Source organism: Grus americana, chromosome 4 (assembly GCF_028858705.1).
Source record: "Grus americana isolate bGruAme1 chromosome 4, bGruAme1.mat, whole genome shotgun sequence".
Lineage (NCBI taxonomy): Eukaryota > Metazoa > Chordata > Aves > Gruiformes > Gruidae > Grus > Grus americana.
The window spans coordinates 52,363,605-52,378,214 of NC_072855.1; the positions used below are offsets into that span (position 1 = coordinate 52,363,605).

General features: G+C 39.8%; 1 protein-coding gene across 17 annotated transcripts in view; it reads left to right on the forward strand.

Moving 5' to 3' along the window:
- The window catches only part of PDLIM5 (PDZ and LIM domain 5), a 126,999-nt gene that overhangs the window by 76,757 nt on the left and 35,632 nt on the right, over window positions 1–14,610 (forward strand). For 6 of the 17 annotated variants that reach the window (XM_054823306.1, XM_054823311.1, XM_054823312.1 and 3 more), the window contains 8 exons: window positions 1,095–1,131; window positions 3,485–3,514; window positions 6,057–6,173; window positions 9,437–9,565; window positions 9,917–10,111; window positions 10,842–10,928; window positions 11,721–11,876; window positions 12,728–12,859. In XM_054823306.1, the coding sequence (XP_054679281.1) occupies window positions 1,095–1,131; window positions 3,485–3,514; window positions 6,057–6,173; window positions 9,437–9,565; window positions 9,917–10,111; window positions 10,842–10,928; window positions 11,721–11,876; window positions 12,728–12,859 (883 nt within the window). Of the gene's footprint in view, window positions 1–1,094; window positions 1,132–1,766; window positions 2,797–3,484; window positions 3,515–6,056; window positions 6,174–9,436; window positions 9,566–9,916; window positions 10,112–10,841; window positions 10,929–11,720; window positions 11,877–12,727; window positions 12,860–14,610 lie in introns of those variants that run through there. The other 11 variants (XM_054823318.1, XM_054823323.1, XM_054823320.1 and 8 more) reach the window with 5 other exon arrangements.

Below are 14,610 nucleotides of genomic sequence, written 5' to 3' on the forward strand. Positions count from 1 at the left end.
GCATAAATCCATAGCTCCTCAGTTTATTCCCAGGGCATGTTTCCATCCTCTGCTTGTGCTATAGTGTTGTGATGATATGTTCTGTGAACTAGAACAGATGATGCAGAGAAGGTCATTCCCAGTCATATAATTAATGATAAAACTTCAATTTCATATTATGCTGGCAGTTGTAATTCTTTGGCTGAGATCTGTAATGTTGTGTAAAAGCCATCAGAAGTGCCATCTGGAGATTTGAGCTCAGTCATATTGAGACTGAGGCAGCTAATGTAGCGGTGATTATTTCATTCTTCTGCTTTTCACAGCCAGTGCTACAATAAAGAAGGCAGTGAGGAAACAGGACCCCCTCTCCGGGGGCAGATTTGATTAAATCAGCTATCAATTCTCTGGCAGAATTACTCTAGAAACCAACGATGACATCTCCCCAAATAAGGATTATTGTCAATGTATGATAAATATTCTGAACTTGGACAGTTACCTGATTGTTTTATGGTCCTGCGTTGTGCTAGTCCATTAATGGATCATTATCTTTGGATTCTCTTCATTAATCCTTGTAAGGGCAGAATATGAGACCTAAACATCAACTAACATGTCATCTGATGAATTCATCATGTCAACAAATACTACAAGAAAGTGTCTGCAACTAGATTTGTCAAACTTAGTCAGGGCTGGGAATTGACATTATCTCATGTGCAGTCCTCTAGCACCTTGATGGGTCACAGCCTGGCTGCAGACAGACTCTTGGATTATCACCCAATATAAGCCCACTGGATGTTCGTCCAAAAGAAGTGCCTCCCAACTTCCATTCACCTTCTCCTTCTCAACTCGCCTTTCTCAATGCCACTGTGGAGAGTGGGCCAAAGGAGAGGGCAGAGACCAGCAGAGCCACCTTTCAGCAATCCTGCTGGCAAAGGGGCTCTTGAAGGTTATAGACATACCCCATTTCCATTGGGGCATATTTGGAATCGATGAGTCCTAATGAGCCTTGTTGTAATTTCCTGCTGTGGCGAGTGTATCGGCACAGGAGAGGATCTCAGGGTGCAGTGGTACGGTGCCTTTAGCGCCTTAGACAATAAAATTTTTCTGCTTTCTTATAGTGAAAGAACCAGAACATGAAGCTGCAAAGAAGACTAAGTGAGTTGATGTTTTACATTTTTATTACTTTAATATTTTGCATGTCTTAATTCTTAACTGATAGCGTTTGGTGCGTTTGTGTGACATCGGTGTGTTTTTAAAATGTTGCTGCTTTTTTTGCCTTCTACTTCAGCATGTAAAAATCAAGATCTCTTTCTGCATAGACCAACCTTTTTAAATCTGTTGGTGCAGTCCAGTATTAATGTTTGTGCAGGAGTTTGAGATATTCCATAAACTTGGACTGGTTTGGTTTTCTGTGCGAGGTCAGCTTGTCGATGTGTTTTTCTTTCCCTAAATCTAACCAGGCATTTTTGATTTGCGGGTGTGGATGAGATTGAAGGGCATAGCTGGAAGGTATTACCATTCTGGACTGCGAACAAGGGTCAGCTGTCTCCTTGCTGTGGGATAAGCGTTGTTCAAAAGGGGGAGCAAGCAGCGGCTAAATCGAACGGTTCTTGCAGTCGGTGGCAGTTTTTCTACTGACTTTGCCTAACATCGGATCCAAGTTTTTGACAGAGAGGAAGGCGATGTGCAGATAGGAATAGTGCATGGAGATTGCATGCTCGCTTGTGAAACTGCTTAAGACAAACTCTCTTTCTCTTCCTTATTTTTTCTTCTATCGCTTCTTTCCACAGGGAAAAGGTTCCCATCCACGTCTTTAGCCCCAAATATACAAAATTACGTGACTGGCACCACGAAGTCTCAGCACGTGTTCTTAATGTCCAGTGATTTTACCCAAGTTGCAAAAGCAAAATGCAAACACTTAAACACTTCCTTCCTTCCTTCTTTTTCATCTGCTTTGAAAAAAAAAAAAAAAAAAAAACAAACCAAAAAACCCACAAAAAACCTTTCACTAGCCTTACTGCGAGAGAAATTCTAGCCTTTTCTATACTTTTCTAACACTTTCCTACTGATGTGTAAAAAATGAGATGAAAATGTTTTTGTGCTAATCACTAGTTGATAAAACATACGTATTTAAAACAGAACAACTTGGGTGACTGAATCTCCCAGTGCGGGGGAGGAGATGGCTGTTGCAGCTCTCTTTTTGCCTTAAAGGAGTCATTTGCATTGCTGAGTTTGAGTTACTGTAGGTTTTTAGAAAGCAGAAAATTATGAACAAAAGAATAAGAAGTTGTATTAGTTTGATTTTTGGGGCTGAGGAAAGAAGATGAAGAGGGACTGTATGCACTTATTTCAAACTCTTGTACTTACCAGGGTAATTATCTTGGATTTCACTAGACTTTTCAGTAGGTCAATTTTAGAGTGGTTGTAAATGTTTTACAAAGTAGAGCAAGAAGACAGACTACTTTTAAGCAATTAAAAAATAAAATATATTTCTGATGTTGCAAATCAAAGTGCAAGCTCACTATAAAGATTCTGCTGCTTAAACTAGTAATATGTTCATATTGTGGAAAAGTTAGAAAAAAAATTGAGCAGAATGTTGCTGTGTACCTGTAAGAGCTTCAACACACATCCTCTAACAAGAACAAGATAAGACAGTAGTATTTATTTATTTCCGAGTGAAACTCATAGGTTTTCTTGTGTTTATAAAAGCTTCATGGCCCTATGGTTCTCCTGTAAAATAATGTATTATAGTAGCTACACATTCATTAATTTATGCTTTCTGGAGCTTGAAGAGTATTTTAATAAAAGTTGCTTTTATCTTAGCTCTGTCTGTTTTTCTTCTGAGTCTCTCGACTCCTTGAATAGTCTTCTCATGCACGGAGCTGTAACTTCATTGCACCTTCACAGATTATAGTAAGAGAAACAATTAACTCCCTGCTGCATAGTAGAAACAATCCGAGTTATACAACTCAGTAGAAACTACTGAGTTATCAGTAGTTCCTGATGACGTTAAAAATGCAGTGTGTGTTTGTGGTGTCAAAATCAACATGAGACTTGCTTGCGGAAATCGATAAAATGATGGACCTTTGTGGGGGGCTACAGGAGTAAGAATTCTCCTAAGTAGAGCTCGCTCTCAGCTTTTGTAACATTTATTGAGTCACAGAAGTTTCAAAGCTCAAAGGTGAACTGTAAAGCACATATAAAAGCCCAGTCTTTGCTAATTGCTTAATGTGAGCTGTTGCAATTGGCTCATAGCTTGTGCAGCTGACCTACACACTTTTCTGATGGAATTGGTCCTATGAACAGATCAATGTCCACTGCAAACACTTCTGCAGTCTGGGGCGGCGGGGTGGGGGGGGGTGTGTTGGCTTTTTTTTTTATTGCACAACTTGGAAAACTGAGAGTAATGGAGACCTTTGGAGGCACTGCGAGCTTGTTTCCTTTTCAGATGGTTTATACGGCCATACAGTACAGCAGTAGCTTACAATATTTGTCATTTTATCTTTAGGAAAAGCCAAACAGAAAATGGAGACTTCAGGTAATAGCCAAGTTATCTAACACTAACAGTCACCAATGTGGATGCCTAACAATGCACAGCATAAAGTACAATTAGATTTGCACTGGTAATGATGGACCAAGGCGTATCACGTCTTACACACCTTTTGGGTTAACTCTGTAGGGACAGTAGGGGAAAATACTCACTGTAATAATTTCACTAAAGACTGTTTTGATGGAAGTGCCAATCAGTTCGATTCCCCCTGCCCCCTCAATGTGTTATTCAGTAGTGAGTACTGTGTTACTAAACCCAAGCGTGTTACTGAGTGCACATACGCCACAATATAATAATTTGACAGAATACTGGCTGTTCAAGGAGGAATGCGAAGTACTGTATTAAAATTGCGTTGCTGGGTTTAAAGAATTTTTCATGAATGGAAAGGAAGGTGGGAGTTTCAAAGGACATTAGTGCAATGAAAACTGTGAAAGGTTATCACTTAGACTCTCTGTAAAGTTTTCTTCAGAAGGGCAGAATGGTTTCACCTTCAAATATTTTTACATTTTGGCGATGTCCCTAGGTAATGAGAATATCTTCACGTTGGTATTTAACTTACCGTTATGTTTAGCTATCTTACCAGCTCTTATCCCTTTGAAGGGTGAGTTGCTTTAGCGAGAAATGGAGGAAAAAAGCCTCTCTAAATAATCCAAAGTATAGAAGCCTCTGTTTTGATGAAAATTAAACATAGATAGTCATAGAGTATCCATTGAGGATATGAGAATAGTTCAAGAAAGGCTGCCAAAAGTATTTCCTATAAATATAGTAACAAATCACTAGTTTCAAAAATGTCTTATGAATGTGTGAAATAAATTTCACTTACTGCTTTAAAGATGCCATCTCTTCGCCCAGTATCCCCATTGCACAACACTTGTTCATGTTAAATTTTGGACTTTGTTATTGCTTCCAAAACAATGGACTGCTTTTCCATTTGCATGTGGATAACATCTCCTAGCGCAATCAGATGATTGCCAGCATACATCTGATTTTTGAAAAAATATTCTGATTGGGTTTTGATATAAACTAATAAGCTTACATGGAATAGATCACCTAAAAGGATGAATATGACAAGCAATGGAATAGAAACTTCTCTTCCATCAATAATATGGATAAATATTCCAGATTAATAATGTTCAACTTTTCAGGTGTTGCCCAAGACAAATGCCCTGTGGATTTCTTATTGTTTATCCCTAAACTGTAACCTACTAGGGATTTTTGTGTGGATGAAATAGATTTTTCTTTTCAGCAGCTGGAAAGAAATAAAGTCCTCACTGAAATGTTTAAATTGCAACTCTTAAGCCAGTTACTTAAATCTTAGAAAGGCAAAGTCTAGCCTTTATGTGAAGTTTATTTATGTGTTTTGGTAACTGATTAGTTCTAACTCTGGAGCGCCCTATTTCCAAGTATGTTTTAGATGTTCACTTTTAACCACCTCCTTTTGAGCAACCAGGTACAGATTTGGTTTTGGTCTTAAGTTCCAGAGTCAGTCCATTGTCCTGAGTGAAGATGTGTCTAGATTTTCCAGGTTGGTAGTTTAGCTAATCCGTAGCCACTGGAAAATATTTGTCCCACTCTTGGTCAGTCCTGAAACAACCTGTCATAAATCATGTATTTATTCTCCCCCCCACCATGATCTGTAAATCGTACCTGCAGATCTACCTAATGGAATAGGAGCTGTACTAATCTGAATAAAAACTCCCTAGCTACCCAGACACTGGAGATGCCACCTATACCAGAATTTCCATCCACACCTTTACCACCTGTGATGTCTGCTCCCTGCTCATTCCTAAGTCTGTTCAGTAATTTTCATCACTTAAGGCTCCCTTACTTTATTAAGATACTTAATTCTGCATGTTAATATATATATATATTAAAAAAAAAAAAGGTAGCAATGACTACTCTTGTGGTTAATTTAGTCTGCTCATAACTTGAGCTGTGATTTCCCTCTACCTTGTAGTTCACTTTTATTTTTGTATATCACAGCGAGATGTCTGGCAGGTACTTTTCTTCAAGTAGAGGGCTTTAATACAACACTTTCTAGATTTTTTTTTTTTTCCCTATCACAACTGAAAAAAAGTATATGGAAAAAATATTGAGAAATATATAGTCTAACCTTCAAAAAACTGACACACTAAAAAGTTGCAGCAAAAGTGTATAAAACTTTAGGAGTGAATCCCACTAGCACTTGTGTCTGTTTCTTTTCCAGTATTTCCTAAAAGTTTTCCATCACATAATGTAATACTAAATATATGTGTTCGATCTTAATAAATGTAAAATACTACTTGGCTTTCTGAGTTTATAAGCAGCGGGACACTTCTCAACCTTCACTAAAAGCGTAACACTTAGGAAGTGTATTGTGCCTCATTTTATCCCCCTATTTGTATTTTGCTGTAAACTCCACTTTTTTTTTTCTTCTTCAATTTACTAACACTTTCATGCGCAGTGTCTCCTGTTCAGCATACCATTTCAACGTGGATTAAAAATCTCTTTCTCTGTGTGTCTCCGTTTGGTTTTATTACTGTGAATGGAGTGAAAACGGTGCTAGACCAGAACGTGCAGCCGCTGTTTTGCCAATAGCGGAGTCCTCCCCTGGCAGTGTCCCCTCTCCCAGGCTCTCTGAACACACTGCCACAGCAACTCCTGGGAGGTAAATCATTTGGAGGGAGTTTCGATTCAGTTAATGATCTATCTATGCTGTTCTAGCCTAGAATTTGTCTGTCTGGGGGGAGGGAGGGTTGTCTGTTGTTCACCTAAAATAGACTTTATTATTCTGCCATTACTAAGGATTTTCCTGGTAATGGTAGGAGGGGGAAGGAGAAGAGAAATGAAATAAAGCCGAGCAGATTCATGAACAGTGTTGTGGATACCAGTTAAAATAAGCCACAATATCTAGTGTGTGTCGGTGCATTGTCAGTGGGCATCCACCCTGTCACTTGGATGGAGTAACTTTTCGGTGGTCTCAACATCTCAAATGTGAATTCAGCTTTCTTCAACATGCAGAAAAGCGCCTTTAAAAATATAAAAATAGTTTTTAAAAAAATGTGCGGTGCTATGATGCAATCAAAGAAAACTAGATGATTATCTGGCAAATTTCCTGTCATTGGCCTTGGATAGCTTCACTGGCACTTATCTTGGCAGATTGGTGATGTTTTGAAGGTCATCTATGGGTGCTAGGCAGAGACTGCAATTTTGGATATAAGACAGTGATGGTAGTTTGGAGGGTTATGATGCTGTTATTGAAGGTCAGTAATGTTTGCTGATGGTTTGTGTTCCATAGTGCAGGAGTGTTTTTTAATTCCAGGGAGCTAGAGTTCATTACACCAGCACAAAGTTACAACATGAAACAAAGCCACTCCCTTAAAAATGAGAATTGAATGAACAGTGCCTGGTCCTGCCAGGCCCTTAGACATGGTCTTGTCCTCGTGAAAAGAATGCAGGAATATACTATTGCCCATACCTGTGTGTGCTTTCTGCAACTTGAATATCTAATACTAAGATTTGGGATTGACAGATTCCTCTTTAAAGCAATAGTCTCAACCAGCTAGAAGAGAAGAGGCAAAACCTCACCACAAAATACTTCTGGTTTTGTTGCACTGTCTTTTGCAGGCAGTCTGGGGGAAGAGACTACCTTCATGAGCTAACATGAGGTTAGTCAGGAGGGGATGGTGGTGATGACAAAGGTTAGCTTGGACAGCAGGCTGGTACCTTTGTGGCAGCCTTCAGTTTGAGCCAATGCAGGAAAGATTTGGTTGTGATGGTTTCAGAAGCCCATTCTCTTAAATCCCAGGAAGCAGATGGAGTGCGTAGTTTTGAGTGACCAAAAATGAAAAATACACACAAAAGGTGTATGGTGATACTCATGGTGAGGTTTTTTTAAGTAAGCAGAAAACCTGGGATGAAAAAGGCAGGAGGAAAAGTACTCCTTCAATAATTGATTTTCACATCTGTCAATGAAATTCTAGTATGATTGCACCTACTGAGCTGCAGGTGCCTTGCAGATAGTGCTACAACTACCGTGTTCTGAGAACCAAGGAGTTCTTTCTAAATCCTAGCTCTGTATCTGTGTCCAGGAGAGGAAATTTAAATCTACTCTTACTCCAGGCCTATGGCTTCAAGTTTGTTATTTGGCAAAACGAACCTAGCGAGAGAGCAGCTTTAAAATGAGCCACAGGAAATCAGAAAGGACAGCTACGTTCATGGTGGTTCAGGATGAGAGCCTATGTATTGATACAAATAGTCAAAAAAGTAGATGAGTATTTTCTGCTCAAGAAGGATGGAAATCTGAGCAGCTTCTGCAGAGCTGTAGAAGGAAGGATTAGCATTGAGTGTGGGAAGGAGAACATAAATTGACAAAGCTATGTAGTCTTGATTCTGTCCTGAAATGAGAGGTCGTTAGCGTAGCAACTACATTTGGTGTTCATGTTTTGTTACTGAGCAGATATCACTGCTTTTATAACACTCTCTTGGGTGGGAAATACACCCAAAGATGATCTCCAACACCCCTTTTTTTATGAAATGGCAGCTATCAGAAATGTGTATGGAGCAGTTGGTGCGCGCCATGTCAGATTTATAGTAAAGCAAACTTGGGCCATCCAAAGGTCAGTAGACTTGCTTTTGCCACTAAAACCCCACATTTGTTTTTTGATGACTGGCATAGGTCTTGATTTTCCTAATGGGCTCTGTCTTTTCTTGGCTGAAGCTCTGTGATTTGTACCACCCACTACTGAACCACCAAGAAGGAGAAGGAGCTTGCTGTGAAATGTATGAAGGATCTGGATTTGATTACTGGATTAAAGTTAGGTTCACTGCTCATAAGGCAGACTTCATAATATAAAGCATAATGCTTTTTTATTGTAGTTTTAGTTCTTTACTGAAAGCCTAAACTAGTCATATAGTAATATAGCCAACTACTGCAATTTATAGTGTATTATTACTCAATTTCATATATGCAATATCCTCCTATAAGTTTAACAGTAAAATATTTAAGAGCAATTACAACCTTTTCAGAAAGTTGCAAAAAGTCATCTTAAATAGTCATCCTGGCAACTTTAGACCGTGTAAACCACGGAATCTGGCACTTTCTCAGAAATACATAACTAACATAAGGCAAATCCAGTGCCAGCAAGTCTTTAGACTTCTCTTTCATATACATGCTTTTTACAGTCATACAGACCTACTTTCATCTTTTCTTTTAATGGAATTATTCCTGATAGTCATAAATATAGAGAGTTAGTATTAAATAGTAGGTATTAATCCTGATTTTTGTTGAGTACCTTCTGATTAGGGGACAGCCAAGAATACTCTCTGCAGAAATTGTAATCTCAGTAATTTCTTACTCCTTTTCTAGCTACTGCCAAAGCAATTGAAAAATGGAAATACAACGAGTATGTATGAATAAGATTTGGAGTCAGCTTTCTCTTTGCTTGCTCTCCCTTTGGAGCATATACCCAGTGTGGTTTATCCCCCTTCTCCTCACCTTCTTCAGGGCCCTTTTTATGACTTACAAAGATGCTGTATGAAGTTTTGAAGAACTTCAGGGCAATTCCAGGAAAGGGCATAGTCCCTGCATACCCTTTTTTTTGGTGTGAATTGTAACTGCTGCTGTACTCTTCTCAACTCATCCAGATCTCCTTTTTGGCAGATTTGATGTTTCTGCATCAATTTTCCGAAGCAACTTCCCTCAATTGTAGATGTCACGCAAAAAGGAATTTGCAAAGACAGGAGTTGCTCATTTAATTGGCAAATGAGCATCAGGTTAGGGAGACGAGATCTCTGACTGACTGAACAAAAACTGACAGATCTTTTATGGTTTCTTGGTTTGATGATGAGCAAGAAGTAGTAAATTATGGGGGGAAAATACTGCTTTCCTGTGGTGAATGCTACTTGTCCTTCTACTTTCTTTTACTTCAGAGAACTTTCGTTTGAGAACCTGTCGGAAGCCTTATCCAAGTGTGCACCTCACCCTCCTGCAATTGTTCAGGTTTTAAATACCAGCAGCCAAGTAGCCACAGCATCTAAAGAGTCATCTACTTACACTAGGTAGAGTTTCTAATATACTGGTTGTGCTATTTTTTGAGTATCTGCTTTACACTACCCAAATAGTTTGGTTTTGTGGTTAAACAAGCCTGGTTCTAAGCTCTCAAGCTTCAGCTGTAAAAATGCCCCAAAGAACCAGTTTCAGCATGGTCTGATTCCTAGGGGATGAGTATTTGGTTCCTAGGGAAGAAAAAAAAATCCACCTTCACATGCTACTCAATTGTTCTTACAAAAGATGCAAGAACGCCAGCTGGAAAGCGTTGTCCATTACCGTTTGGTATTTTTAATCAAATGAGAGATTTCTTCTGCATATGTTTTCTTGTTATAATTACTTGTAAAATTAACATCAACTAGGAAAATAACTGTGGAGTTGCCTGCTCCAGATGCAGCAAGCTTTTTGACAGCTGATAAAGCACCTCCACTCCCCACGAAATGCGCTGTGGCCACGCAGACCTCTGAGCTCCCCTTGCCCACCGCTCCAGCCGTGCAGCCGCCTTCTGCAGCCCCACCAGTGGAAACGGCCCCCGGGCTGCCTCCCGCTCGGGCCAGGTATATCTGAGCCAGCTCTGTTATAAAGGCATGATCAGAAACTATAATTTTACATATGATTTAATCTAATTTTTATTATTTTTTTTTTTTAAATGATGATGCTGTCATGATAGAGCAGCTTACAGGTGTCTCCTGACCCTCACGCTGCTCTGGAAATTTGCATAGCAATTAGAAATTCAAGTAGCTTTTAGACAAAAGTTAGAAGAATAATTCAAAAATTAAGGTGGCCTTTAGATGGAGACAGGGAAACCGTTCACAGGTAGGAGATTCGGTTGGAAGGTGACTTTGTCAAAAACTGGTGACGTGGGGTGAATATATAGTGTCAAAGTTTGGAAGAAGGTTTTTGGGGAGAGGTACGGCAGAGTGTGCATAATGTATGACGCTTTGAAATTCCCCATTTCATTCACCTGGCTTTCAAGGGTTAGTCACTTTTGCTATAAAATGCGTATTTTTTTGAATTGTCCAGTACCGTGAAGTTTTTGGAGAAGAATGCAAGCATTAACTTGTGTAGTGGCAGGACGTCCAGAGTATAGTGTTTACCAATAGGGAAAGAAAGTGCTTCCCTCAGCAATTAGCACTCCGGGATATTAAACCATACCTGTTTTGGTGTTTTGGTTTTGTTTTTTTTAAATGGGTAAGATCCTTAAAATCCTTAAATGAACTCCTCCTGAGCTTTAGTTGGCATAATAAGTGTTTGATTAATGACTCTTCTCTTGCTGCTTTTGGGCAGGCATGAAGCATCTCTGCCTACTTGTGAAACAAATTCTTTCAGTAAAATCTCAAGCTGTCAGTCTAAGTCATCTGTAAGTCATACAAGGTAAATCTTTTAAGGTATATCTACAGTAGACTGTTAGCTAGGTGTAAGCAAGGTTTTCAGGCAGTGTGTTTGCATTTAAATCTGAGAAGTGATATAAAGTATAGTTGTGTAAGTGTTTGGAGTGTTTTTTGTTGATTTCTGAAATGATTTAAAAAAATACACAGCAATTCTGTGGATAACCTTGACATTTTAAAATAAGAGCGTGAGTTACAGATTCACCAGTGTAGAAATTATTTTGGAGCCAGTCTGTTTTTTCACCTTTTTTTTTTTTTTGCCTGTTCACATTCCTTCCAACCCAGATAATAAGTAGGGAAAATGAAAAGGGGGTGAGGATTACGCTGAATTTTGTAAAGGTGGCTAAAAAAAGACCTGCTGAACTTATACCAGCAAATATTCCAAAGTTTTCCATGTTTATTATTTATTATGAAAAAGAGGAGAAGCTGAATGATCTTCAGGGCTCTTTCTGTCAGCACCACGGAGACTTAGATGGATCCACGTGGAGTGTCCTGGAGTTCAGTGGGAATGACCCAGGGGTGCGAGGCAGAGTCTGGGATGGGGAATTTGAAGTCTGATAGATACTGAATGCTGACTTGATGAGGGAAAAGTTTCATTTGTGGGTGAAATTAAAATTGCTGGTTTCTACATTAGTATTCCAGTGGCTAATATGTTGCCCGATGTCTCTGGGAGCTGAGAACCTACAATAACTTTCCAGTGGTTAATGCGGTCTGGTATTGTACTGTGTCTCTGTCAATCTTTCCTGCTTTCTCTGTTTTCCCCTCTGTTGGCTCAAAGCTTCCGTGCTAGGAAAGTGCTGCTGGAAAATCCTTTGGGAAGTCTGCCCAAGGTTGGACCCACTCCTCTTCCCGTTCTTTCTCCTTTCAAGCAGAGATCAAAAATCAAGAGCATGGCTGCTGCTGCCGTGTCTGCTGCCATTGCTGTCCGGGCCAGGTAGATATCAACTTTAAAAGGAACCTTTTATAGCTTGGTTTAAGAAAGTTCAAGCTCACACAAGAATAATCAGTCCCTGGCACGGTTACAAAATCAGCTTTTTCACAATAGTGTGGTGGGCAAGTTGTTAGAATATGTCCAAGGCTCCCATGCCCTGTTTTTAGCTTAGCTCCAGACTGCTGCTCTGAGCCTTGGCGAGCAATTCTACCTTTCTGATCCTCATGATATGTGTTTTACGGTTCAGTCAGTAAACTAACTGTAAATAACAATTGTTACATGGATGGCAAAGAATAATCTGTCTTTGAGTAACTTTTGGATGCTCGAAGACAATAACTCTGAGTTCCATCTAAATCTTTACTGCATTGCATTTTATAAAGGCTTACTTAGACCAATGGTCTCAAGTTTTTTGATCATGCATTCATATCAGTAAAATTTTTTGGAGCATGCAATATGTGTATATTTATGTATTTCTAAATTATATAAATGCTCTAGTCTAGTAGGATGTCATGTACATTATAAAACATGCACAAACCCAGAAGTTAAGGGTGAAATAAACACTATTTTCAGAATATTTTCTATTTTACTTTATTAATGGTAAAAATAATAAAAAAAATTCTTCTCACACCCCCAATGGGTTGTCTTGTCCACCCCCTGTGGTGTGCCACCTCCACTCTGGGGACTGCTTATTTAGACATAATTTCTACATCTGTTATTTTAGGTTCAATTTCTCCATTCTGCTACAGAAGTTACAGGCTTTTCAAAAGGGTTTTGGGGTTTTTAGTGGTCCCAGCCAACTTGAACTTTGGTTGGTCACCTACTTTGTTTACATGGTCTTTTTAAACGCTTGCTAGACTCTCCGAACCTAGTGTCTACCGCTCTCTCTTGGATGCCCTGCTCATCACGCCTGTCACTAAGCCTCCTCTGCCGGCCATCAGGCCCTCCAGGAAGTCCACAAGTGCTCTGGAGTTGCAAAAGAGCAAGAGGTATTGTCTGAGTGCGGTGCATGGTTGGCACTTAGGACTCACGAGAAACTGGCTTCTCCTTCAAAGCCTGTTTCTGCTGCCTGCACGCTTGAAGCAGTCTGCTTGTTGTGGTCTTTGGCACGAGGTCACCAACCCTAAACCCTACTGGTTTCACCTCTGCAGAACTAATCTGCACGCTGGTCCTGCTGATGGCGTTAGTGCAAGTGCACCCTGCTGAGCAAAGGTTTCTGCACTGGCATCGGGTGCCCATCTGAGGCGCGCGGTGCTGTTTGTGTTGTGTCACGAACCCCCGAGCGAGGCACTGTCACTCGGAGGAACTGGAGAAGAAACAAGATATTCTGGCTTTAAACCTCTATCCAGGTGAATTATTTGCAACAGTTGCTTGAGCAAGTAAGCGGCATGTTAGGCTGCGAGGCTGCTCCGGGAACAAAGAGCTGCTATTTTTCAAAGCTCACTTTTCATGTTTAAAATCAAATAACTGCATGCGGTACAGCAAGTAACTATTTTAAAAATTATTTGCTGTCTAGGCCCTTTGTTCCAGAGCCGATTCTGTTCAGTGCACAGGACTTACTGTTCTCACGTCCTGACCGCAGCTACGTTAACTCTCGCTTCCATGGAAAGCTGCTTCTATGTCATTGACTTCAGTCTCAAAGGCAGAAATCTATTTGGTTATTTTACAGGACAGTATGTATTAAGTTGTGCTAAGGAAGAAATAATTTGTGGGTTTTCATGTACTTATTTGCGTTTTTACAAGAGTAAAACCCTTCTAGAGATAAGGCCCAATTATAAGTAGAGCTGAGATCCACTTAATGTAGAAACTTTTGTTGAATAAGAAGTATTAGTTCTTTCCCTCCCATTTCATGGCTTCCAAGGTGACCTCAGTCACTAGAAAAGGCTGAAGTAGCCCTAACCTTGGAGAGGGGGAAATGGTAGTTGTTAGACACAAACAATCTTAAGTTGTATCAAAATTTCTAACGTTGTGGCATATCTGCTTTAAAAAAAAGAAATAATATTAACAGAATTATAGTGATATAACACAACCTTACCTGCTAATTTTCTTTTTGCCACTGAATGATCCGTATTAGGAAATCTTTTTTTATGTACGCATCCAAAGGGAAAAATCTCTCCAGGAGTTCTGATACCTGTGCATTACGAGTAAAGTCCAGCTGCCAGCTAGAATTTATTCTTTAGTGGTATGTGTTTGCTGATACTTCGGTAGAGCCAATAGTGGTGGTGAAAATGAATTTCCTCGTTTCCCTTTTGTTTTTTGCTTCACTCACTAACGTGCATCGTTCATGGCATAGGCTGCACATGAAGGTAGGTTGTTATAAGAATGGAAATATTCTCCTTCCTGCCTCTGAAAATAACTTTATCTATTGTTTGCTTCACCATATGGGGAGAAACTCGCCTGGTTTTGAAGGTTTATTTTTGGAGATGTAAACACTTATTTCTGCTAGAAAATTGAGGTTCCCAAACTGGCTCTGTTTGGTTGCTGTCTGTTGGGGAAGGCAGCATGTCTGTTGTTGGGGAAGGCAGCATGTCTGTTGTTGGGGAAGGCAGCAAGCAATGGAGAACTTCTTGCCTCCTGCCATAGGTAAAGTGCAGTTTTGGAGCTTTTTCTCTGTTTTGCTCTTCCAACCGGCCGAGATGGATAGAGATGTGCCAGGGAGCCAGGAGGTATACTGGGACTACAGAGACCATGCAAGCCTGCCCAGAAGATCTTATCGGTATTGGATGTATCCAAGTCCAGG